The sequence below is a fragment of the Rhinolophus ferrumequinum genome, chromosome 11 (genome assembly GCF_004115265.2).
Source record: "Rhinolophus ferrumequinum isolate MPI-CBG mRhiFer1 chromosome 11, mRhiFer1_v1.p, whole genome shotgun sequence".
Lineage (NCBI taxonomy): Eukaryota > Metazoa > Chordata > Mammalia > Chiroptera > Rhinolophidae > Rhinolophus > Rhinolophus ferrumequinum.
This window is the reverse complement of record NC_046294.1, coordinates 35,257,168-35,285,109: the sequence shown is the minus strand read 5'-3', so window position 1 is coordinate 35,285,109 and position 27,942 is coordinate 35,257,168. Positions and strand designations below refer to the sequence as shown.

General features: G+C 41.2%; 2 protein-coding genes across 3 annotated transcripts; both read right to left on the bottom strand.

Moving 5' to 3' along the window:
- Positions 1-5,322: 5,322 nt before the first annotated feature.
- On the bottom strand, positions 5,323-11,421 carry LOC117030630 (mas-related G-protein coupled receptor member X2). 2 transcript variants are annotated; one of them, XM_033120786.1, is made up of 3 exons: positions 10,932-11,421; positions 10,689-10,785; positions 5,323-6,334 (listed from the first exon to the last, which is right to left on the bottom strand). In XM_033120786.1, exons 2-3 carry the CDS (start codon positions 10,697-10,699, stop codon positions 5,323-5,325), a joined length of 1,023 nt encoding a protein of 340 aa, XP_032976677.1. In that variant the 5' UTR covers positions 10,700-10,785; positions 10,932-11,421. The 2 variants fall into 2 exon arrangements, with proteins under 2 accessions (XP_032976677.1, XP_032976676.1); XM_033120785.1 differs by having other exon boundaries at positions 10,689-11,421.
- A 10,414-nt stretch (positions 11,422-21,835) lies between these two features.
- On the bottom strand, positions 21,836-27,057 carry LOC117030629 (mas-related G-protein coupled receptor member X2-like). The gene is made up of 2 exons (XM_033120784.1): positions 26,953-27,057; positions 21,836-23,063 (listed from the first exon to the last, which is right to left on the bottom strand). The coding sequence occupies exons 1-2, from the start codon at positions 26,961-26,963 to the stop codon at positions 22,052-22,054; spliced, it is 1,023 nt and encodes a 340-aa protein (XP_032976675.1). The 5' UTR covers positions 26,964-27,057; the 3' UTR covers positions 21,836-22,051.
- Positions 27,058-27,942: the final 885 nt, after the last annotated feature.

The window sequence follows — 27,942 nt, the reverse complement described above, 5'->3', positions numbered from 1 at the left end:
TTGTGGGAGTCTAATCGGCAACCTTGTGGTTCAGAGCCCACACGCCAACCAACTGAGCCATCTGGCAACCCAGAGCTGAGCGGCACTAAGCAAGCTCTCTGAATAACAGAGGACCGGGAGCATAGGGCTGAATAAAGACATTTGACACTAGTTTGTGTGGCTGGCTGGCTCACAAATCCTTTAGTGTCCATACTTTGAACTACAACCTTTTCCTGTTTGCTTATGACGGATTCCACTTTCCTGAAAAGGATAATGGTATGTGAGTAAACCGGAGTCATACAGAATGCCATACACCTTGTCTCTAGCGATTGGCCCAGGGGTCATGTGACCCAAGCAGAACCAGTGAACATCCTCTACTGAGATTTTTCTGACTGGAAGTGGGAAAGATGTTTCCTTTTCACAAGGAGCCACTAGGGAAGATCAGGGGAGAATGGTTTATCTCCAGAGATCAAGGTTACGAGAGCTATTCCAGGGGAGTTTTTAAAAATGCTATGGCCTTTTATTTTATGTAACATTGAATATGAACTATAATTGAAAAAAAATCTTTACTCATTTTAAAAATGAGGGTTTTTTGTTGTTATTATTATTAAGTTGTAAGAGTTATTTATATATTCCAGATATAAGTCATTTAATTATTCTATGTTTACAAAACAAACAAATAAAAAATGCTACGGCCAATGCAGTTTGTGTTTCTGACAAAACCTGTCTTCACATGGGCTGTATGCATACCTAGGGGATAAAATGTGAAGCAGTCCCCCTGGGAGCAGAAATCTTGGTCTTAATTTTAAACCTTGTACCTGGATTACCTAGGACCCCAACCTTTGTTCTCCTCTCTTTCTGCCTTTTCTGTTGCACTTTTAATTTCTGAGTCACAGTGGGTTTTTGTTCTCATGGTCTCTTCTGTGCCCTGAGCCGCTGCTTTCAATTTTTTTCCTGTGGTGTTCACATATCAACTCACATATGTAACAAGCTCATACAAAATCTTGGCAATGTAATAAGCTTTAATGAATTTTGTTGTCCATGGGGACTTTGTTTATCATTTAGCAGAAATCTAAAGAGTAATTTGATGACAATGATGATGGTAATAATAATAGCAGCTAATACTTATGTATTGCTAGCAGTGTTCTAATCACCTTATATATCAACACATTTAATTCCCTAACAACTTTCTGAGCTATTATAGACATATGAATTACATATCTGTGCTATTGTTGTCTTCTGTTAATCAACAAAACTGGATTTACTCAATTTAAAGGACAACTTTTATCCTTAGAGTTTGTCCTTTTCATATTTTTCTCTTTTTTCAGTCTGCCTTTAGCCTTATTTTTCTTTCTTTATTTAAAATATTTTTTATTTTTCCATTATGGTCAACATGCAATATTATATTAGTTTCAGGTATACAACACAGTGATTAGACATTTAAATAATTTATGAAGTGATCATCCCAACAAATCCAGTACCCATCGGACACCATGTATAGTTATTACAATACTACTGACTATATTTCCCATGCTATACTCTACATCCCCATGACTATATGTATATGTATATAGTCATGTGTGTATATATATATATATATATATATATATATATATATATATATATATATATATATTTCTCTTCTGTTGTTAGAAACAACCAATGAGAGGACATCTAATAAAGAATTTTGCTGACCTTTGTTCTTGTTCCTGGTAGATAGCATCTAAACCCTTGGAATTTTCAGAGTGATAGGAGTGTTTTTGTTATTCATGGTGGGCCTTTCAGGACATACCTGATAGTTTGTGGTAATGAGGTGACTCTTGGTGGGCCCTAGATAATTTATGCTAACTATATCACTCAAGATGGGAGCTGACCATGCCAGAAAGACCAACCATGTGATTATAGATTGGGACTTTGAGCCCTGGGGAGGGGAGGGATCTGGAGATTGAGTTAAACCACATGGCAATGAGTCAAATAATCACGTCTACGTCATGTAACTCCAGTGAAAACTCTGGATACTGAAGCTCCAGTGAGCTTCCACAGTTGGCAATACTCTGCATGTTTCCATACATTGGTGTCCTAGAAGGGTGACACATTCCTGAAAATGATGGGAGATTCAAGTTTGGTACTGTCTCAGACCTTGTCTTACATGACTTTACATTTGGCTATTTCTGATTTATATTCTTTTGCTATAATAAAACTGTAATCATAAATGTAGTGCTTTCCTTAGTTTTGTGAGTCTTTCTAGAGAATAGCTGAACCTGAGGGGATAGTGCATACCACTGAATCTATAGCCAGCTGGTCAGCAGTGAGGTTGGCCAGGGGTCCCCTGAACTTTCAGCTGGTGTCTAAATGAGGGCAGTCTTGTGAGGACTGTGCCTTTCACCTGTGAAGTTTAGCCTCACTCCAGTTACTTGGTGTCAGAAATCATTGCAGAGGCTCATGGTTAAGTCTTCTGTCAGGACCTAGTTGAGAACGTTGAGTTATGAGAGTATCCTGGGGCAAAGTATACTTTGATCTTGGTACAAAGTACATTTGCTGTTCTCTTGGGAAGTTTGCCTATTTATACATCATGAATGTGTGACTGACAAGACTTGGTCTTCACATTGCCTACTAGAAAACTCAGGGACCTAAGGAGTTTGTGTGACCTGCACTTGAGTCTAATTTCTGGCATCATTTTGTCTCCAACCTTGAGTGTCTTTCTTTTATTTTTGCCCCATGTTTAACTTATACTGTCCTGGATAACTCAGATGTCATCTGGGACCTTGCATGCTTATATCACCTCTGTCTTCAGCATCTGGTTTATAGATGATCTCTTTTTCTCTAGTGTATCTTCCCAGGGGAAAGTTCATCTAACTTGATGTACACACACCCACAGACATATGCACATACACACACACAACTCTGCCCACTCCCCATATATCTATCCACATTATTTGTAAGTGTGGTGAAGACTTCATTAAAGATTTGAGGGTCATGGGAAGAGGTCATACATTATATCGCATAAACAAATAATCAACATATAAATATTATACATTTCTGTTCTAACGTACATTTTTGGCCCTCCCCTCACTAGAGATTTCTCACTGGCCCTTTGCCCTACCTGGTACCCAGGCAGCCACTGGTCATCTTGTTATCTCCTCTCTTCCTCTTTCTTCCCCTTTTCTTTCCTTCTTTCTCATGAGCTAAAAGAAATTTATCACATTTTCTCAATTGCCTGATCTATGGGAGTCCCTCAACTTGTTTCTGGATTTCTTTCAGAGGAAATTGAACCTCTGTGGGAGGACGGAAAGTCAGGAGCCTCCTATCCAGCCATCTTGCTCTTAATTGTATTTCTATGTTGTAGTAATAAACAATCAGAAAATGAAGTAAAAAAATATTGGGTACAATAGCATCAGAAAATGTAAAATACTAATTTGGCAAAGGGTGTGCAAGACTTGCAGAGTATAAACTACAAAAATTTGCTGAGAAAAATTAAGGGAGACCTAAATAAATAGCAAGATATACCATGTTTATGAATTCAAAGACTCTCTATTCTAAGATGTCAGTTATTCCCAAATTAATTAATAGATTCAACACAATCACAGTCAAAATTTCATCAGGATTTTTGTAGCAATTAATTCTAAGATTTATATGCACATGCAAAAGACTTAGATAGCTAAAATAATCCTGAAGAAGAAAAACAAAGTTTGAGGACATATTCTACAGGATTTTGAGACTTACCACAAAGCTATAGTTACCAGAACAGTGGGTGTTGGTTTAAGAAAACACCAGACATCAGCAAACTTATTTTGTAAAGGGCTAGATAGTAAATATTTTAAGTGTTTGTGGGCATATAGTTTCTGTCACAGTTACTCAACTCTGCTGTTGTAGTACGAAAGTAGCTACAGACAATATGTAAATAAAGAGGCATGGCAATATTCCAATGAAATTTTATTTACATAAACAGGCAGTGAACCAGATTTGGCCCATAGGCTGACTTCTGGAATAGACTAATAGAACAGATCAGAAGGTCTAGAAATATTCCCGGGCTTATAAGGATACTTTTTGACCCAGGACTAAATGACTCAATGGGAGGAAAAGAGTCTTTTCAACAAATGTGCCATACAACTGTATAATTGTATGGGGGAAAAAGAACCTTGACCCCCTACCTCAAACTTGTACAAAAATGAATTTGAAATGGCTCATACATCTAAATGGAATTTTGCTTTATTGTAAAAAGCAAAAATTACAATACCATTAGAAGAAAACATTGGAGAATACCTTTGTTTCCTTTGGAGTAGGCAAAGATTTCTTAGACTGAATAAAGTGCTAACCATAAAAGAAAAAAAATTAGTAAATTAAATTTCATTAAAAACCCCAATGATTTCTGCCCATAAAAAGATAATTGAAAAATTAATAAGCAAGTCTCAGACTGGGAAAAAAATATTTGCAATACATAAATCTGACAAAGGATTTTTATGTAGAATATATAAAGAACTTCAACAAATCAATATAAAGAGACAAACAGCCCAATAAAAATGGATAGTAGACTTGAATAGACACTTCAGAAAAGATATGTAAATGGTCAATAGCACATGAAAAGATGTATCCTCTTTTGGGGAAAAGGTTGGTATGTTTCAGGTATATGTGAGATAGGTATATCATGTTGGGGAGAAGCTAGACTTTGCTTTATTATTTTTATTTGGAATTAACTATGGTTTAATGAGGTGTTCATGGGTGCCAAGTTGACAAGGGGTAGACTGCGATGGGTTTGAAACTTGGCTAGTCTGAATTACGTTTCCCAGAATTCCTTTCCCTTCCATGTATGTTTCCAGTTAGGGTGGGCATCAAGAGACATTTTACACAAGATTTGGTGGTTGGAAATGAAGCAGCAGCCATACTGTTTTTATGTGTGAAAGATTAGTGCAAGGTACCAGGGCACTCATGCAGTGTTGCTTCTCTGTTGGCTCATCAAATTGGTATAAAGCAGCAGCTGGGCCTGCAGCTGCTCCACCTTCCGTTGGATCCTCCCTCAGTATCTCTGACTCCTGGATCAGTTATGTGTTTAGCTCCATGATGAAGGAAGCCAACTTCTCCTTCAGAATTCCCACATCATCAAAACTGTAGGCACTTAGAGAGACTGACATGCATTGTGGTCAGTTCTCATGGCTTTTAGCTCCTGTTCCCAGTTCTAGCTTGCCTTGCAAACTTCAAGCTCTAGCATCAAACAGACAACAGCCTTACAGAGACATTTTACCGTGTGTGTGTGTGTGTGTGTGTGTGTGTGTCCTTATACAATTATACACATAAACTTCGATAAATACTACTTCTGCAACTGAGCCCTGTTTGATACAGAAATCACTACATGAAATTGCTTCCCGAAATCTCCCTGGTTTCCTGAGGAAGGCTTCCTTCACTTTTCTTCTCCTCAGCTATGTCCTCCAGAGCCCTCTGGAGAACCAGCTTCAGGGTCTGCTGCAGCTTCCGCTGTTGTCTAAAGGAGCCAACAAAAAAGTAAATGATGGGGTTGGCACTGCTGTTAAGACTAGACAGGGTAATCCCCGTCTTTCTAAGAAAATCTGAGAACATGCTGCAAGGATGCTCAATCCAGTACCACAGAAACCACTTGAAGCCAAAAGGCAGGCCACAGAGGAGGCAGACCAGCACTGTGACCAGGACGGTCACATACAGCCTGGTCAGCTGCACCCGCTGGGAGCCACACAGCAGTCTGGTCACCAGGGCCAGGCTGGACCCTGAGAGAAGCACAAATAAGAAAATCAGCCACCCAGCAGTGATGAAATCAAATGCCTGACACCAATCTTTGTCACGATTCCTAAACAGGAAACCACAGTAGTTCCCATTCAGGATGCTCAGCAGCAGGCACAGGGCCCAGAGCAGAGCACACATGACAGCCGACATGTGTCTGGGGCGATGGCAGCGGTACCAGATGGGGCACAGGACAGACAGGCAGCGCTCAGTGCTAATGGCACTGAGAATGCTCAGGCCTGTGATGTAGGCAAAGATCGACATAGTAATGAAAAAGCAGGGCACGCCAATAGAGATGGAATGGAAGTATTTGATGAGTGCCTCCAGGGAACATATAATCTGGCAGCAAAGGAAGAGGAAGTCGGCTCCCGCCAGGTTGAGGATGTAGACAGAGAAGGTGTTCCTCCGCATGTGGAAGCCCAGGAGCCACAGCACAACCGCGTTTCCTGCCAGCCCAAACAGGGCAATGATGAAGACCGGAAGGGCTGGGATCAGGGTCACCATGTCACATTTAGGAACAGCTTGGTCACTTCCATTCGTTGGAGTAAGTGTAGTCCCCCAGGCTGTGACCGTTGCATTCATGCTCGGAAACCCTCCACTCGTGTCACTAGAACAGAAACGAGACTTTAGCACCTGCTGTATGATCTCTGACTCTCATGGCCACTCTGCTATGTAGGAATTACTGTCCCTGTGTTACAAAGGAGGGAAATGGAGGCTTGCAGAGATTAAGGTACTTCCTGAAGGCCACATAGCCTTGGTGTCCTGGAACCTGGATTTCAACCCAGTTCCATATGATTCTAGAACCTATGTTCTCTCTACTGCAGTACAGACCAGCTACTGATATGGGACTATTCTGTAGTCCCATCATGTCTCTACATGCCTCACTCATTGTCCAGACGTTATGTTGTGTCCACAGAATTTCTTGAAGGAGGAGATAAATGTCTGGGATAGAATCTGACAGACCAGGAGAGGGCTATGGGTGCAAATATTACTCTGTCCTGAGCTGGAAATTTTCTCTCAGCTGCATGAAGTCAAGAAGATGCAGAGATGACCAAGGGCCACCCTCATTAGTAAGAGTGGCCTGTCCACAGAGGAGAAAGAGACCATGCTTTAGAAGCATAAGGGGAATATGACCACTTGCTAAGACAGGAGTGAGGATAGCTGGGCCAGGTGGGCTCAAAATGGCTCAGTGTGTCAACTTTATGAGGACAGAAGTACTTTTTATATGCCCAGTGCCTAGCTGTGTGGGACACCCAGTGTGTTCTCAATAAATGTTTATTCAATCAGAAAGTCCTAGCCACAGCAATCAGACAAGGAAAAGAAATAAAAGGCATTCAAATCGGAAAAGAAGAAGTAAAGCTGTCATTATTTACAGATGATGTGGTATTATATATAGAGAACCTGAAAGATTCCACCAAAAACCATTAGAACTGATAAATGCATTTAGTAAAACAGCAGGATACAAAAATTAATATTCAGAAATTGGTTGCATTTTATACATCAATAATGAACTACCAGAAAGAGAAATTAAAAAAACAATCCCATTTATAATTGCATCAAAAAACAAAAAAACAAACAAACAAACAAAAACCCTAGGAATAAATTTGACCAAGGAGGTAAAAGACCTGTACTCAGAAAATTATGACATTCAAGAAAGAAACCGAAGAAGATACAAATAAATGGAAGCATATAACATGCTCATGGATAGGAAGAATTGACATTGTTAAAAGGTGCATACTAGTCAAAGCAATGTATAAATTCAATGCGATCCCTATCAAAATACCAATGGCATTTTTCACAGAGCTAGAACAAATAATCCTAAAATTTATATGGAACCACAAAAGACTGAATAGCCACAGCAATCTTGAGAAAGAAGAACAAAATTGGAGGTATCATGCTACCTGATACCAAACTATACTACAAGGCTATAGTAATCAAAACAGCATGGTACTGGCATAAAAACAGACGCATAGATTAAAGGAATGGAATAGAGAGCCCAGAAATAAGTCCATTTAATGGTCATTTAATCTACAACAAACGAGGCGAGAATATACAATGGGGTAGACAGTCTATTCAATAAAAGGTGTTGGGAAAACTGGACAGATACATGCAAAGAAAAAACAAAAGAAAAAGAAACTGGGACCACCTTCATATGCCATATGCAAGAATAAACTAAAAATGGATTAAAGACTTAAATGTAAAACCCCAAACCATAAAACTCCTAGAAGGAAACATAGACAGTAAACTCTCTGACATTTCTCTTAACCAAGAGGTATACATATTTTTTGATATTCCTCGTTGGGCAAGGCAAACAAAAGAAAAAATAAACAAATGGGACTGCATCAAACTAAAAAGTTTTTGCTCAGCAAAGGAAACCATCAACAAAACGAAAAGACAGTCTACTGAATGGGAGAAGATATTGGCCAATGATATATTGATAAGGGGTTAATATCCAAAATTTATAAGGAACTTATACAACTCAACACCAAAAAACCTCCCAAACAATCCAATTAAAAAATGGGCAGAGGGGGCTGGCCCTGTGGCTTAGGTGGTTGGAGCTCCATGCTCCTAACGCCCAAGGCTGCCGGTTCGATTCTCACATGGGCCAGTGGCTCTCAACCACAAGATTGCCGGTTCAACTCCTCGACTTCCACAAGGGATGGTGGGCTCTGCACCCTGCAATTAAGATTGAACGCGGCACCTTGAGCTGAGTTGCCACTGAGATCCTGGATGGCTCAGTTGGTTGGAGCGTGTCCTATCAACCACAAGTTTGCCGGTTCGACTCCTGCAAAGGATGGTGGGCTGTGCCCCCTGCAACTAGCAACGGCAACTGGACCTGTAGCTGAACTGCGCCCTCCACAACTAAGACTGAAAGGACAACAACTTGACTTGGAAAAAAGCCTGGAAGTACACTGTTCCCCAATAAAGTCCTGTCCCCTTCCCCAATAAAATCTTAAAAAAAAAAATGGGCAGAGGACGTGAATAATATGCATTTCTCAAAAGAGGACTTATAGATGGCCAATAGACATATGAAAAGATGCTCAACATGACTAATCATCAGAGAAATGCAAATTAAAACCACAATGAGATAACACTTCACACGTATCAGAATGGCTATCATCAATCAATGAACAAACAACAAATGTTGGTGAGGATGTGGCGAAAATAATGTGTCTTGTAATTTTCTTAGTATAGGTCTTTTACCTCATGCACTGTTGGTGGAATTGCAAATTTGTGCAGCCACTATGGAAAACAGTACGGAGGTTTCTCAAAAAATTAAAAATAGAACAACTTTTGACCCAGTAGTTCTACTTCAGGTATTTATCAGAAGAAATACAAAACACTAATTCAAAAAGATGTATGCACCCCTATGTTCATTTCAGCATTACTTCCATAGTCAAGATATGGAAACAACCCAAGTGACCATCAGTAGACAATTGGATAAAGAAGATATGGCTGTGATACATGCAATGGAATACTACTTAGCCATAAAAAGAATGAAATCTTACCATTTGTGACAACATGGGTAGAGGGTATTATACTAAGTGAAATAAGTCAGACTGAGAAAGACAAGTACCATATGATCTCACTTATATGTGGAATCTAAAGAACAAAATAAACGGGCAAACAAAACAGAATCGGACTCATAGATACAGAGAATGAATTGATAGTTGCCATATGGAAGGGGTTTGGGGCTGGGTGAAAAAGGTGAAGGGATTAAGAAATACAAATCGGTAGTTACAAAATAGTCATGGGGATCGGGATAGGGAGTGGCGAGTTGGAAGGTGCACCTTTGAAGGCCCTGGAGCCTCCAGTCCAGGTCTAATAACCTTTCTCTCTTGTTAAGTCATCAGTGCAGCGAGTCTCTATCAGAGAGCCAAACTTATAAGGAATATATATTCCTTTTTTAAGTTACATTCCAATTTCAAGGCATTTTTGATGAATGTAGGTGATTGCTCCATAAAAGTAACACTAGAGAAAGAAGGTGCAAACAGTAGGAAAAATAACTCTGACGGAGATGAGATGAGAAATGATTTCATGACACTGAGATAGAGAAAAACCCAGGAAGTGAAAAACTGTGAGGAGGACAAGGGGATGTGAGGGATAGTCTCCAATTTTTCTGAGAACCTCCTTTCCATCCTTCTGTACCCTGTTTGGCATCCCAAGAGGGTGGCTTCTAGGTACCTCATCAGGAGGATCCTGTACTGGTTTCTGGTTGAATTGAGCCACCAGGAGACGAGGGCAGGGGAGAGATTTGGGCTTTTCATTTCCTGGCACTCTCCCTGCTGGGCTGAGTTTCGGCAGTGGCAACCCTTCTCCACCTATCTGGTTCTCTCCTACCGCTATTGCTTTGACTATGGCTCTGCTCTTTCTGGGTAACTGCTCCGTCCCTGGTCACTTTAAGCTGTGGGGTGGAAACAGTGCTGCATTATTGCTTGCCTTAGGGTGCTTCACAATGCATTGTCAGTTTCCCTTAAACCGGCTCAATAATTGCCTCATGAACCACTCCTCATTAATCCCAGTGGACTGTTTACTCCTGGGACTCTGCCGGGTCCCAAAGAGAAAAGAACTTTGAAGAGCCAGTAAAACAATGAAATCTGGGTTAATAGCAATTATGCTCAGGGAAGCAACACCTGCATGGTAACTTGCTGCCTGGAATTAAGGTTTAAGAGGCAACATTCTTTCCATGACAACAGATTTGAATGGCTAGAATGAAGGGGAGAATATGGCAAAGTGGATCAGAAGGGAGAAAGGTTCTGGTTGACTCCATTTACATTTCTCACAGTCTGAGCTGCTGCACCCAAAAATGCTAGAAGAGAGCTTCATGTCTCCTGCCTTTTCCTGAAGGATGCACAGGACCTCTGCATGTAGCACCCACATTGGAAACACAGGGATGGGAACTTAGAGCAAAACCCACAACTGACTTTGGAAATAAGACAGTTCTGGGCATATATTCTTACCATTGTTTCATTCTTCTAGCCAGAGGTGGAGAGCTGACCTGTGCCGAAGGAGAGAGCCTTTCTGGGATTGAGTGATGCCAGAGGATACTTCGCTGTCCTGTAAATTGCAAGATGTGTGCAGTAGCTGGAGTGAAATTTGGTGACTATGAAAAGTTTATCAAGTATTGGACAGAACTTGCAATTTCCTGTGCAGGAACTGTGGGCAATTCAGAGGCCAGAGATGTTTGAGACACGCTCACTCACCGAGATGTTTCTCAGCATTTACACCACTTCCACTCACATACCAGCCTCTCCCATCCTACACCATCCGGTCCACCTTCCAGTACGTAATCGCTGTTGTGGAGACTCGAGTTGACCACTGTGAGCCTGGGGAGCAATGTCAAGCAGTGTAAGTTTGCATTGTGCGGCTTTATAATGAAAGAACAAAGCCTATCATAGGGTGATTGAAAGTTGACCATGGCCTGAACCCACTTTGTGTTTGTTTCAATTATCATAGCAGTAATGTACTCATGTGTATAATTTCTTTCCAAATGATAGAGAAGTATATATATAAGGCGACAGGCTCCCTGAATCCCATTCTCCAGAGGCCACCATTTATTACACTTTCTATGCTTAGTTCTTTTATTAGCTCTGAAGGGTAAATATATATTTTTAATTTATCAGCATTAACCAGTGTATCAAATGACTTCCATTGTATAACGTAAGGAGTTCAGCCCACATAACATATTCTTTTTCTTCCTCCCTGCGCTTCATGAAATTCTAAAACTTGTTTTCATTTGGTGTAAATATTAAAAGTTTAGGTCTTATCTCTTATGTCTTGCTTTAGTGTTCTTCATGCTACAGCCATATTAAGCTACTTGTTATTTTTAAAAATGTCATTTGAATTAGAAACTATTTCAAATATTCAGAAAAGTTCTTCAATGGATTCATTCAGCAAATATTTAATAATGACCTTGTTACAGGCTGAATTGTGTCCCCCCAAAATTCATATACTGAAATCCTAACTCCCAGTACCTCACAATATGACTATTTGGAGATAAGATTTTTTAAAGAGGTTATTGAGTTAAAATGAGGTCATCAGGGTGGATGCTAATCTCACATGACCGGCTTCTTTATACAAAGAGGAGAGTAGGACAGAGACATGCAGAGGGAAGGCCATGTGAAGACACAGGGAGAAAATGCCATCTCTAAACCTAAAAGAGAGGCCTCAGAAGGTATGAACCCTCCCAACACCTTGATCTCAGAATTCTAGTCTCTAGAATTGTGAGGAAATAAATTTCTGTTATTTAAGCCACCCACTCTGTGTATTTTGTTATGGCAGCCCTAGCGAACTAGTACAGACCAACTGTGCCCCGGGCATTACTTCAGGCAACGGCATTTCATTTTGAACAACAACCATAAACTGGACCCACAGCCTTTTGAAGCTTATCCTCAAAGGTCTGGATGAGCTTCCTCAGAAAGTAAATACAGACTGAAAAGAGAAGAGGTCTGAAGGGTCTTCATCCATTAGAAGTCTGGAGGAAAAGTTGGATCCAGCAAATCATGTATAGAGAAGCTGATCAATGGAACAAAAGTCTCAGAATCAGACACAAATGCATATGGTAATTTGGTATATGACAAAGACTGTATGTTAAAGTAGTGGGTGAAACATGACCTAGTCAGTGATTGGAATTGGGACAACTGGTGACCACCAAAAATAAAATAAAATTTAAAATATGTTTTACATATGATGTTAGGATAAGTCCAAATATACTAAATAGTTAAAAATTAATAAGGAAAATATACTAGTGCCTGGAGATACCACAGGAAAATTCTTTTTAACTCAAAGTTGGGTAAGACTTTAAACGTATAGCACAAAATTCTGAAGTCTTTAAAGAAAACATTAATAAAGATGAGAACATAAAGAATTTTTTTTTTGGCATGGCAGGAACTGTCACAATCAAAAGAAAACATGACAAGTTAGGAATATATTGGTAACTCATATCAAAGACAAAGTACTAATTCTCCTATTTGTAAAATGATAATTCAAAATCCTACTAGCCACTAAGAAAATGACTGTAGGTCATGAATTCACTATTTCTAGAAAATAAAAAATGGCTCTTAAATCTATGGAAAGATGAGAAACCGAAGTTCTAACAAAAGACATACAAATTAAAGTTACACAGAGATATACTTTACTCATTGAAATATAAAAGACCAAAAAGTTTGGTTGTGTACCATGCGGGCGATGGCGTGGGACGTGACACTCTCACACATTTCTGGTGGGAGTGAAATTTGATAGAGACATCCAGAGAGGACAATTTGAAACACATACAAAGTGTCATACAATGTTCTCCCTGTAATTCCTCATCTAGGAATTGATCCTAACGATATATCTGTACATGTACAAGAGGCATATGTACAAAGTTAATAAATGTAGAATAATTTGCAATAAGAAAGATTGGTAACAGCCAAAATAGCCATCAATATTGCATATGGTCTATCCATTCCATGGAATACTGTGTAGCTATACAAGAAAAGCAAAAAAGATGTTATGAAAGGATCCCCAAGTTAAAAAAAAAAGACAGAGTGTACAACAATGTGTATTTGTATGAGAAGAAACAAATAAATATATGTTTATATACATAACATGTATAATATATAACATGATATGTGTATTACATATATTCCTTCTCATACAAAATATCTATATATACTTATTTCAGCATTAAATATCTCTGGAAAGATTTTGAGAAACAAATAATTATAATAACAGTATTTGTCTTTGAGGAAAAATCATAGATACCTAAAGACCTGGAAAGGGAATGACGGTTTGCAATGTATGCATTAAAAATGGCTTTTAAAGATGTGAATGTATTGCTATTTCAAAAATAAAATTTTAAAACATGGAAAATAAATTTAATGATACAGCCAAGATAAGAAGATAGAGATATAAAAAAGATGACAGAGAAGGAGAGAGGGAGGGGGAAGTAGGAGGAAGACAGAGATAAAAGATAGAGCTGGATATAGCCATACAGAAAGAGGAGGGAGTGGGAAGAGAGGAGAGAGATACAGAGATAGAGAGAGAGGGAGAGGTTGAGAACAGGGAGAGAGAGACTGGGAGGTGAGGACATTAAGGTAAAGACTATAGAAAACTCACTTAAAGAGATTTGCTCTAAAGGAAAGGAGAGAAATCAAGCAGTGGGTGGAGGAGAATGTACACTTGGGTGGTGTTTTAGGCTGGGAGACAGGACAGCATGTTTGTACAGTATTGAGATGATCCCATTGAGAAAGGAACATTGAAGATGCAGGTGGGAGAGGTAATATCTTGTGAAGTGTTTCTATATAGGAGAGGGATGGGAACCTATAGGCAGATGGAAAAAGGGTTTAAGATGGGAGCACACAGAGCTATTCCCTGGCACGAGAAGAAAGGCAGAGAAACGAGCTGAGAGGCAGACTGGCTGGTGGATTTGGTGTGTGGAGATGGGGAGATTCTCGGGGCAGCATCTGTGAGAGTGATAAAAGAGTGAGGAGGGGATTTCAGGAGAGACATGGCGTGAAATGTTACCTTTGGAGAGTAAAAGAGCAACCATGGAAAAGTTACGTGATTCATCAGCAGAGCTAAGTGGATATGCGGGGCTCGTGCACATAAATCAGAAGTGAAACCATTGGGCATGTTTGTGTGTTGTTCTCTAGCTACTCTCAGCCCTCTGGGACCAGGCCTGGAGTTAGTAGAGAGTTGGATTCAACCAGGGCAACAGATTTGAACAGACGTTCCCTAAAGAAAACATGGATGGCAAATAAACACATGAAAAGATGTTCCACATCCCTAGCCATTAGGGAAATAAAAATTATAACCATGATGAGATACCACTACCTACTTCTTAGAAAGGCTAAAATAAAAAATACTGATGGTTTCAAATATTGGGAAGTTTTTAGAGAAACTGGATCTTTCATACATTGCTGGTGGGAAAGTAAAATGGTACGCCTACGGCGGAAAACGCTTGCATTTTCTTAAAAAGTTGAACATACACTTACCATACAACCCAGCAATGTACTCTAGGCATTTACCAAAGAGAATGTTAAACTTCTGTTTACATAAAAACCTATATACAAATGTTCAGAGCAGCTTTATTTATAATAACCAAACTAGAAACAACCCAACTGTCCCTCCACTTGTGAATGGTGAAACAACAGGTAATATATCCATACTATAGAGTACGACACAGCAATTTAAAAAAATCACAACAAACTATGGATACATACAACAACTTGGTTGGATCTTAAAGTCGTTATGCTGAACAAAAACAGCCAAACTCAAAATATTGAATACTGTATGATTCCATACATTTTTTTTTTGATTCCATACATTTTTGAAAGGACAAAATTATAGAGATGGGGAACAGATCAGTGGTTGCCAGAGGGGTTTGGGGAGGAGAACAAGGTGGATGTGACTACAAAGGACTAGTCCAGGGGAGTTCTTTTGTGATGAAGAAAGAGTTCCATATCTTGCATGTGGTGGTGGTTACATGAATCAATACATGTGATAAAGTGTCCTAGAAGTATATACAATGGCATAAAAATGTGTTCATGCAAGAACAGGTGAGATGTAAGATCTGTAGTATAGGGAATTGTATCCTACTAAGGGCAATTTCTTGATTTTGATAATATATGATATTTGTGTAGGATGTCATCATTGGCAGAGGATGGTTGATGGCTACACATATCCTCTCTGTACTACTTTTGCAGCTCCTTGTTGGTCTATGATTAATTCAGAATGAAAAGCTAAAGAATAACTGAAAGGCCAGTCTGTTGGATTCACTTCCTACATGGATATTGATGTCACCAGAATGAGAACAAATTTTATGCTGGAGAGGATTTGTAAAACTGCACATAAGGCCAGGAGATAATATAATAAGCGTTCACACACCCACCATTAAAATTAAGCATACGAGGGCCTGCCCAGTGGCTCAGGCAGTTGGAGCTCCATGCTCCTAACTCCGAAGGCTGCCGGTTCGATTCCCACATGGGCCAGTGGGCTCTCAACCACAAAGTTGCCGGTTCAACTCCTCAAGTCCTGCAAGGGATGGTGGGCTGCACCCCCTGCAACTAGTAACAGCAACTGGACCTGGAGCTGAGCTGCGCCCTCCACAACTAAGACTGAAAGGACAACAACTTGAAGCTGAATGGTACCCTCCACAACTAAGATTGAAAAGACAACAACTTGACTTGAAAAAAAGTCCTGGAAGTGCACACTGTTCCCCAACAAAGTCCTGTTCCCCTCCCCCAATAAAATCTTTAAAAAAGAAAAATTAAGCATATGAGGTCTGACAACTAAGTTCTAGAACTCATCCTAGAAAAAGTGCTACACACCTCATTGCTACGGTCACCTTCAAAGTACTCCCCTAGCCCATCCACCCAAAGCAATTTTGGAACTCTTTCTGGAATGGCCATCAGAGCTGTCGTTGTATTACCCTTGATGTCCTGAATGTCACCAAAAAGTCTTCCTTTCACTATTTTCTTTATCTTTGAGTAAAGAAAGAAGTCATTGGGGACCAGGTCAGGTGAGTAGGGAGGGTGTTCCAATAAAGTTATTTGTTTACTGGCTAAAAACTCCCTCACAGACAGTGCTGTGTGGGCCGATGCACTGTCGTGATACAAGAGCTCTTTTGGGACCACTTTTGCACATACCTTTCTCATGCCAAGATTTACAGTTAAGATTTTCCTAACTGCTTATCTATCGCTGTTTACTTGGTCTGCTGTGCTTCTTACAGTCAGCTGATGACTTTGACACACAATTTGACGAATTTTTGCAATATTTTCATCAGTTCTGCTCGTTACTGGCCGACCTGACCTCTCTTCATCAGTGAGCATTCTCTCCCCTCAGAAAAATCCATTTGTACACTGCCGGTTTCTTCATGGCATTATCCCCATAATCTTGGACTAATACGTTCCTGATTTCACTTCCACTCTTGCCAAGTTTAACAAGAAATTTAATGTTTGTTCATTGCTCTAATTTAAGTTCAGACATTCTCACGACAGCACACAAAAACACACAACAACAATAATGAACACCATTCAGCAAGACACCGCCACACGTCAGCACGAACACAGCTATGAGACACTGATATTCCAAGGTTATGAAACCTTACTGAGCTCTTTGTACAGTGCTGACACTGTAAGCGCATGGTCGCAAGTTCTCAAACCTAATTGTCAGAACTTGTATATTAAAATTTTGTCATATATGCTTTCAATAGCTTTAAAAATGAATAAATAAAATTTTACACGTACAACTATAAAATTGGCCCATACCTCTCTCACTGACATCTTCAGAGCTTTTGAAGTTGATAAACATTCTCTGACACGCGTAACAGGATGTTAGCAGTTTTGATCTAAGTATCAAGATACTACTTATAGATACTACATTTCAAAAGAGGAACAAGATGACATGCAGAATTTAAATAAGAAATTTCTCATAACTGTTTACCAACTCTAAAGCCATCATCCATATCAAAGCTATAAAAATTTAGAGTTGAATTTTGATGTGAGGAATAAACCATTGAGTTTAATTTAAAGATGAACCATCTGCCCTGCACCAATTTGGCTATTTGCCAAAAGACTGCAGCCGAGAAGGGGGTGAATTTTGTTGCTTCTGTCTCATCTCTCCCCCCACCACCCTTCTCCTCCTTGTTCCATATCCCTGTTGTTTCTAGATATGCTTTCGGACCCTGTAGGGTTGGACATATCCCAGGAGACCAGGACTTACTTTTTGGGCTTGTCTTGCTGGGATGACCTCGCTGGCTATCTCTGGACTTGACAGTATTGTAGCGTTGACTCCAATTAATTTTACAAAACTTATGCCAATTTCTGTCACTTCAGGCTACGACACATAGCTCATTGTTCACAGCACTTCCTCCTATATGATCCTTCTTAAGAGAGATCTAGTAACCATGCCAGATACTTGGGATGTCACAGGGAATGAAATTTATTTGTAAACTGATCACCATTTTCTAAATAGCTTTTGTGCTTTTGTTAAGAATACCACTATGAACTGCCTCTTCTCTTATTTCCATCTGTCCAATTCCTGTTATCTTCCTTGCCTGCCTCAAAGCTTGATGTGGCTGGCAAAAGTGACATAGGGTACTTGCATGGCAAATTGCAGAGTGATCAGTCCAAATTCCAAGTATTTCAAGAAGACTTCCCTGATCCACTTGCTATCACATACACACTTATCAATGAGATCTTTTCCTCTGCTCCCTGTTTCTGTGTTCATATCCTAAAAGGATTCAGAAACAATTTACCAATATGGTAGGCATGTATATGGAGGTCTCTGCTTCCACGCTCTACTGTAAGCTCCTGGAGAATAGGGACCAAATCTCAACTATTTTTATAGCATTGACAATATTGTACCCAATACATATTTTGCCATCATGCAGAAAGAGCATCAGGCAACTCTCTGAATTCCAGGTAGCTGCCAAGGACAGCTTCAGATGAGAAGAGTATATGTCCATGTTTATAGTCAGATGTAGAGACATCAACTTCTGAGGCTGCCTCACTTGCAACAGAAATTACCTTTAGTTCATGTTGGTAGTAAAGCCAAACCCCACTAGTTTATTCTGAAGACGGTTTCCAGACCACAAATGGCATACGATTCAGACTGGGGCAATCGCATAATCTCACTGTCTACTTTGATTGCCTTGAATGGGCTTGTCACCCAAGTTGATCATGGAGTCAGCCTGAGAATCCGGGTTCCCTGTCTCTAGGTGCAGTGCTCTTCCCAATCCAGCAATCGGGGGTTGTGCATTCCGGAATACCCCAGGATTTGTGGATGCTGAAGTGGGCTTGGCTGAAGGCAATGGTTTTCTCTACTGGAATACTGGGTGGTGGGAATAGGTAGTAGGGCAACGCCTGTGACCTACGCACCTTCCAGCATTCTTCTTGAAAAATGTTTTTGGGAATTGTATATTGGTGTGATGTCAGAGGGTAGACTGGTGGCTGTGAGTAGCTTCAGCAGAGTAAGTCCAGTGATTCCATCAATTGCAACACTTTAGCTGAGGATGTTGTCTGTCAGGAGCCACCTGGATGCTGTCATGCTTCTCTCAGGCTGTGGGTGTGATCTTGCTCTTCAGGATGGAAGCAAGACAACTTAGAATTTTTAGATGACCTCTCCTCTGAGCACCAGTGACCCCCAAGCATAGTTCTATGATGGCATGCACCATATTGTGAGGCAGTTTGTCCTGCACTAAGCTCTTTCCTTCCACAGACTGTGAGCCCCTTGAAGATGGGGATGTGGTCTTTGATTCTCTAGCCTGGCACAGGAGCTGGACCAGAAGATGCTTAGTTATTATTTACAGAAAGAACAGGAGGCTTACTGGGTGACATTGCTGTAAAAATCCCACTTAATATATTCACGACTCTAAGTGGACATGTTTATTGCAAAGGTCTGTTAAATGGCAATTATAAAAAAGATATATTTGCAATACAAGTATTTTATTTTTACCTAGAATTCGTTCACCAAAAATGAAGGAGAAAGAAGTACTTTCCTTTGAGTACGGGGCAGCAAATAGAGTCCTACCCTCTCTTTTTTGCAGAAAACACATCTGTTAAGCACTGTCTCAGTTTTGCAGCTTGGATGTGTTACACTGGAGATCTTAATATCATATGTATAGCATTCTGTGTGAGGATATTTATCAATATTGTGAAATATTTTCAATCTAGGATAGTTGTCAGGCTCATAATTAATTCAATAACAATAATTTTGAGACTAGCTTTTATTGCCCATTTAAGCATTCCTATTAATTTTCATTGAAACCATAATTCTCCTTTCATAATCATATTTGATGGATTTATATTGCATTTTGATAAATTAGGTAATTACATGAATAAGCTCTACTGCCATAAGCAAGACTGCAAACAGATTCAGTTGATTCTTGTGAAACAGGTAACTTGGTGTTCTAGTGTCCAGGTGTACTAGAGAATCAGTGAATGGCCCTGCGGCCTCAGGATGTATTGGACATCCATCAGTCAATATATTTTGTAGATGGAAAGGACAGGGTTGGTCAAACAGATAGGGTATACTGACCAGGTGTCTGCTCCATACAGAAATAGTATGGTGCTTGATTTCATATGTTTAAAAGATGTTTGTTGAATCTATGCATAAATAAAGAGTTGTGGATGACAGCTCCCAAAAGGTGGCATGAGGGCCTTTCATATCACTTTTCTCTTCCTGCAGGAAAATCCTGGGTCTCCTGCATGATCCACCCCAAGGTAAAGCTACAAGGAATCACTGTCACTGGTTTTGGAACGAAGGCCGCTCATGAGTAGACTCTTTGCTCATTCTTCTCCCATGGGCAGTGAACAGACCAGTGATGACAGGGAAGAGCCTTTCTCCTAGTGACCAATTCCAGGAACAGTTTCTGTTTTCTTGAGTGGGAGATGCCTACAGCAGCTACAGGGACACCTGGGGACTGAGCCAGTCTTTTAAAGAAGCTAGACAACACTGAGTCATTCAGGCAGGAGCTGCTTGAGAAAAATAGTTGCTGGGAAGCTTCTAGGTTGCAGGCCAAATCCTATCAGTAGGGTTTCAAAGACATGCTATCTGTCCTTAAAGACCTCACAGTGTGGTGGAAGAGGGAGATATACAAACCACACAATACAGTACAACGTTGTGAGTGCCCCAGTACAGGAATGTTGGAACCAGGGGAGTTTGGTATGGGCAGCAGTGTCCAAGCCTGAGCATCCAGGAGCTCTAACTTTTCCTGCAGCCAACATGCAGAGGACCGCCGCCATTAACAGAATAACCAGATGGCCAGGTCAGTATTTGACTCAAACACAAGATGAAATTTCCCTTCAGGGCTCCTTTTTATGGACCAATTAAACCAAAGCTCTGTAATTGATGGAATCACAAAACTCACAGGGCTGACTTTCATAAGGACCCTCATTCTAAGTTGATTGCATCACATCGAAGCACTCTCCCCGGTGCACAGGCTACAGGCATTGTTTTCCTGCCTTCTCCCACCACCCTGAAATCCAGCTGAGGAAGCCCTGATCTACAGCCAAGCCCTACAACAGCATTTGGAACAGAAGGGATGCGTGTAGGATACAGAATCGGCAGAGTGCTGGACTGGGCAGGGTATTGGGTCTGGAGGCAGGGAACCTGCGTTCTGAGTCCTGAATTCTGCTTTAGGAAAGATTGATAAGTTTGGTTGGAAACATTGAAAACTGTAGTTGGTATGATTTGCATAGCTACCTGTAGTGTCTCCTGAGTACTTGCAGTTCATTTGTCAATTCCACCCTCTGAAGGTATATGTTAGGGGCAGCCACACTGTCTGAAAGGAACAGACAGCCCACTGTGCTGTCTCACCATCTCATAGTGGACCCTCTCTGTCTGCCTGAGTTCTGTGAGTAACCACTGGCACAGAATAATCCAGAGTTCTGTGCCAAATCTAAATTTTTTATCAATAGAATTGACATGACTGTGGAAGAATAAGATGTTTTCAATCCTGCTCCTCATGGGGATTGGCCATGAAACTGACTAAAAGTCACATCCAGAACAATCAGTGCAAAATCTTGAGGCTCACAGAGAGTTCCAAAAATACACCTGTAAGCTAATAATAATAAGAGGTTTCCAAGATAATTTCTATTTGGAAATGGGCACTGAGGTTGCAATGGCCAAATTGGAAGTGGTGGGACATATTTCTAGATTGTAGTCTGGTTGAGGCGAGAGCCAAATAACTGTTCATCAGCTTTCAAAGGTAAAGGCCATGGTTTTCTTTACTACAACCCATGGCCAACTTGTCACCTTGCCATGGATAAATACCACCAGAGAACATTTCATAAGCCGAATTTCCTGGAATGTTCTGATGCAGGTAGAGAATACGTCTTTATGACATCGTTTTCCCAAACCCATAGAAATCAATGAGATTAGAAGCAGGAAAACTCACTTATTCAAGCTTTTAACTATGGAATGCCCCTAATGACAGGACTAAACATGAATCTTAAGGGAACATAATCTGAGAGAAAATAAACCTTATTTTTTTTATCCTGTCAGGTAGAAAACAATTATGAACAAGGTTTTTACAGCATCAGACCAGGATCCTTTCCATTGCAATGAAAACTGTAAAAGAAAATTCACGAAGGAGATTCAGAGGACAATGACATGAGAAATTTATTGGTAACGATGGAGAGGTATAACATTCAGACTAACGATTTCTCACAGAAAAACTAGAAAAGCCAGATTAAAAACAACATAAATGAAGACACTGAGGAACCACTGAGTCATTTCTGAGGCATGAGTCTGAGAGAAGACTAGGTAATTGCCAAGGCTAGCAGGGCAGTATTGACCCTCAAAGTCACGTCTGACTGACCAGGACAGAGGCTCTTCATCACTGCCTCAATACTCTTCCCGACATCTCCAGAGTTTCCTGAGGAGGACGTCTTCCATGTTCATCCCCCTCCGGAGTGTCCTGCAGAGCCCTCTGGAGAACCAGCTTCAGGGACGGCCTTCCCTTCCTCCATCGCTGCCTGAAGGAGCCAACGAAGAAGTAAATGATGGGATTGGCACAACTGTTGATACAGGACAGGACATGTGAAACCAGGTAAAGATGAAAGGAGAACTCATGTGAACCACTATTAATCCGGTATATGAGGAACCCGTGGATGCCCCAGGGCAGGCCGCAGAGGAGAAAGACCAGCACTGTGAGCAGGACGGTCACATACAGCCTGGTCGGCTGCACCCGCTGGGAGCCACACAGCAGTCTGGTCACCAGGGCCAGGCTGGACCCTGAGAGAAGCACAAATAAGAAAATCAGCCACCCAGCAGTGATGAGATCTAATACTTTACACCAGTCTTCGAGATGATCCTTCAAGAGGAAGCCACAGTATCTCCCATTCACGATGCTCAGCAGCAGGCACAGGGCCCAGAGCAGGGCACACATGACAGCTGACATGTGTCTGGGGCGATGGCAGCGGTACCAGATGGGCCACAGGACAGATAGGCAGCGCTCAGTGCTAATGGCGCTGAGAAAGCTTAGGCCTGTGATGTAGGCAAAGTTCAACACAATGACGTAAAAGCGAGGTATGCCAATGGAGACAGAATGGAAGTAATTGATGATTGTCTGCAGGGAACGCATCATCTGGCAGCAGAGGAAGAGGAAGTCGGCTCCCGCCAGGTTGAGGATGTAGACAGAGAAGGCGGTCCTCTGCGTGCGGAAGCCCAGGAGCCACAGCACAACTGTGTTTCCTGCCAGTCCCACCAGACCAAAGATTGCCATCAGCAAGACTGAGATCACAATCTCCCTTTCATGTGCAGAAATGGCCTTGTTATTTGCATTTACTGGTGTTGTCCCCAGGGTTGTGACAGTTGGATCCATGCTCTGAAACATTTCACTGGTGCCCCTGGAACACACACAAGACTTAAGCACATGCTGTATGATCACTGATTCTCATGGTCACCTTGCTACATGGGAATTGTGGTCCCATGTTACAGAGGAAGGAAATGTAGGCTTGCAGAGATTAAGATACTTCCTGAAGGCCACACAGCCTTCAAGCCCTGGATCCTGGATTCAAACTTAGTTCTCTCTGACTCTAAAGCCTAAGCTTTCTCTACTGCAACAGGGACCCACTAAAGACATGGGAATATTGTATGGTCCACACACCTCCACTCAGAGTCCTAGGCCATGAAATGTCCTCTGGAGGAAGGAGAAGAGAAGTCTGGACAGGCTGTCTGGATAACAACAGGACTCTGAGTCCAGTATTCCTTCTGCTTTGGGTAATGGCTTCTGCTCACGGGCAGGAAGTCAGAAGCCCCCAGGATATACCAGTACTGACCGTGGTCCACCCACCAGGATGTAAGGCGATCATGATTTAGGGTCATGAAAGGACTGTGACCACTTGTTATGTCAGGGTGAGGATACCCAAGCCTCTTGGGCTAGAATTGGCCCAGTGTGTCAGCTTAATGAAGAAAGGATGTGCTTTACTCTTGTCTGTTGCTGTGTCCTCAGGGCCTATTTCTATGCGGTTGACACAATGGGTAGTCAAGAAATTTTTGTTCCACAAATGAATGAATGAGTGAATGAGGAGCCTCAGGGTAGTGGAAAATTTGAATTCAACATAACATAAAAATTTTTTTTGGTGACATTAGTAAAGAAAAGAAAACTTTATTCCTCATCATTCCTCTGTGCAAAGCTCTGGTATGTTTGAAAGATTTCTTTATGCCTGCACAGATAACAATTGACGGCCATTGTGACGTCTGCAAGCAGGGGAGAACTACGTAGTGTGTGGCTTTAGTGAGTGACTAGGAGATTTAAGTACATAGTTTAGGGAGAAGATTCAGGGCTGAATTTAATTCTCTGCATTTTAGAGGGTAAAGAAGCAAGGTTGGGAAGTCAAGAGAGAGGAGGCAATGGGTCTGAAGAAGGTAGCTGAGACTTAGAAATACCAAAGGGGGATTATTAAGTGATTTTTCTATGAGATGTGTAATATAAAACCCATCTATTGTTCCCCCAGGTGATTTCCCAGGTGATTTTGAGTAGAGATCTCTTTGCAGATTAAAGCATTTGTGTAATGCTTGGTGGGGGCTTTAAGAAATGCTCATTTCCAGTTTATGAATGGCTTTAGGTCAAAAGAGAGATGCTCCTGCAGAATTCAGGTGAAAAACAAGGCCAATTCACACCGAGGTGAAGAATAGCATGTAATCGAGTACGTATTTGGTATTACATCTTTTAATCCTCTAAATAGCCCTGTGAGGCCAGTAGTATTCTTACTCCCACCTTGCACATGAGAAAACAGCAGAACAAGTAAGTTGAGTGATATGCCCCAGGACACACGCCCACAAGTGCTAGAGCCCGGATTTGAAAGCACAGGTCGGTGTCAGAGTCTTGGCCTTTCACCAGCCCTGTAGCCCCACTACCAGAGTGGTGTGTCCAGGGTGAGAGTGGTGGGACAGGAAACAAGGAACTCTCTGGGACGAACCTAAAATGGCAATGCACTTGTGTGTTTTATTCAACTAGAATAGGCAAGTTTGGTAAATAACAAGGAAGTGAAGCCCATCCATTGTGGATTAAAGAAGAAGTGGCATGAAGACAGGTCAGTCCCTTCTTGCCTCTGAAAGGGCCCAATCAGTTCAGACCAGCCAGGGCTCACACAGGGCAGGAGTAAGGCAGTGGACGTAGGCAGGGTTCCCTTGATGCAGAGGTAGCACGGGGACTGAATTCTCATCGCTCTTAGATGCTGTAGTCCTTGCTGGACTAATGAGGTAATGGATGGAAACCACAATGTCTGTTGTCCTCCCTCAGGGCGTCATGGACTTTTTCTGCGTGGAACTGAACACAGTTTATTGCTCTAATTTTTAAGTGTATGTATATTTGTTTTCTTTTGTTTCTCTTTTTAAACTCAGTGCTCAATAATGATGCCTAGAACTGTCTGGGGTTTTTCTTTCTTTCTTTTTTTTGATTAATGTTGTTCACTATTGTATCCCCAGCACCTAGCACATATTGTTTAGAGACCATCTGTTATAGTAATATCCTCATTTAACACAGGAAGAAACTGAGACTTAAAGAGTCAAATGAATTTCCTGAGATCACATCGTGAACAGCAGGTCCAATACCAGCCCTGGTCTCCGGCAGCCCTGCCCAAGACTTCCCGCTGTTAGTTGCCACATTATGGGAGAAGCACCCGAGAAAAATCTTTGTGTGATCTCAGAATGTGAAAGATTCAGGGGTGTAGAAAATGCTCATTGGCCCAAATATCCATGTCTTCCTCAGCCACATAATGCTTCTCAGAGTTTTAGACCACAAAATAGATTCTAACCCCAGCCTCCGTTAATGCTTGATGGCACCTAGTGACTAGGTTCTGGCCAATGGGAGGTGAGCAGAAATGATGTGACTAACTCTTAAGTTGTGTGTTTCCTTTTCCTCTTTTCCTCTGGATGGAGTGCTGATGTGTGCAGGAGCCATGAGAACTATGAGAAAGAGTGAGGCCACTTCTCTAGGGATGGGGAACAGCAATTTGGAAGATCCCTTGTGTCCAATGCCTTCTGGTCACCAGTCCAGTCCTAGTAACGTCTCTCTTGTTTAAATAACGATTACAATGGATTTCTTTCTAGAGCAAGGAACTTAAAATACTTATAAATACCTGTGTGCCCCACCTTAAAAAACCTACCTTACTTTCTCAAGGCATTTATGACGATAGTGAAATACTATTCCAAAGAAGTGACACCAGGTAGAGGGGTGCAATAAAACAGCCAAAGAAACAAACTGTTGGAGATACAATGAGAAACTGATCCAATCACATTGAGATAGAGAAAGTCCCAAGAAATACCAATTATAAGGAACTATATAAAGCACTGGATTTTCTCCATTTGTCATCATGATCTCATTTCCATCTTCGCTACCCTCTTCTGTGTCCCAGGAAGAGATGTTTCTGTGTCTCATAGATGGGCTCCTTTTCCCTCTGGCTCCTGGTTGCTCTCAATGAAAAGGAGACATTGGTAGGTGACTGGAGAACGGAAGGAGACCGATTTGGGGTTTTTAACTTCCTCGCACTCTGCTGCCAGGCTGTGAGTAGGCAGTGGCAGTGTTACTCTACCTAAAGACATAATCTTTGTCTGGTGGCCTTTCTTACAGTTACAGTGACAATTATAGCTACAGCCACGGCCTTGCCTAAGCTGTGGTAACTTTTCCTTTCCCTTGTTTTTTAAGCTTAGTGATGTTAAGGCTTCCTGCTCTTACTTTCCTTGGGGTTAAGTGTCACCATCCCCTGTAATCTTCCTTAAACCTGCCCAGATTGGTAAATTGTCCCGAATTAAACTCTTGTCAATCATCCTATTTAGGTCATCTATTTACTGAGAGGTATAGAAAAGAAAAATTTGAAAAGCAAGAAAAGCAGACAACTGGGTTATTCATAGAACTGTAGTTTTGGGATGCATGCATGTAAGCTTTCTTGCTCTGAAACTAAGGAAAGCAACACATTTCTCACCATGAAGCACGTTTGAATGGTTGAGATAGAGGGGAGAATGGAAAGAAGATATAATAAGGGGGCAATAGTGTTGGTTTACCAATTCAGATCTCCACAACTGAGGCTGCGAGCACCCAAAGTTGCCAGGTGGGTACTTCATGTCTCTTGTCTTTTTTGGCTCGAGTCCCTTGGGTACTGAATAGTCCACACCCAAATGGAATTATCTAGCTGTACATTCAAAAAAACAAACAAACAAAAAACAAACAAACAAACAAAACCCCCAAAACACCTCCCAATGGTGGCTTTGAAAACGGACATTTGATAAACCTACCTTTCCTCCATTCTTCTTGCTGAGGGTAAAAAGCTGATCTGTGCTGAAGGGAAGAGTCTCTTGAAATTGACAGTTGATAGAGGACACTTCTCTGCCCTGAGAGGTACTGGCAGAAACAGGGGTGAGGCCTGGTGCTTGAGCGAGACTTATCAAGATGCTGAACAACCCCTGTGATTTCCTGTACAGGGAGCTGTTGGCAAATGAGAGTGCAGGGTTCTCTGAGTCATGACCCCTCATGAGACGTTTCTCAACCTTTGTTTTGACTCGACTATCTCCCAACGTCTGGCTATCCCTTCCCCGTCCGGCACCTGTCCCTGCAAGGGGCTGTGGTTGTGGAGCCTTTTGCCGTCAACTGTGTACCTGAGCAGCAATGGCAAGCAAGGTGAGCCTACTCTGGGAGGCTGTGTAACTAAGAATAAAGCACACCCTCCTTACTTGTCATTCAAGACTGTCATGGCCTGTCCCACTCTTTCACTTTATCATAGTAGTAAAGCATGCAGCTTTACATTTTCTTTCCAATTGTCATAGAGTGCATCAAATAAATGGTAAAGTTCTACCTGAATACTATTCTACAGAAGCAACAGCTTTTTTCAGTTTTTCTTAGAGGTTCTTTTACTAGTTATGGTGATAGACATGGATAGTAAACAAAAATTTCTATTTTAAGAAACTTATCAATATTTGCAACAGGATCAATGGGCTCCCCAAAAGATGTTAAGGATTTAGGATATGGCCAAGAAATTGGAATGATCAGCCTGGGAATTTACATAACCATAATTAATATGTTAAGGATTCTAATGGAAATGGGGAGAATATGCAAGAGCAGATGGATAATATAAGCAGAAAGATGAAAACTCTAAGAGGAATCTGAGAAATGAAAAGATTATGACAGAAATGAAGAATACATTTGCTAGGCTCGTCAGTAGACTAGATACAGCCATTGAAGGAAACAGTGAGTCTCATGGTATGTTGATAGAATCTTCCAAAAATAAA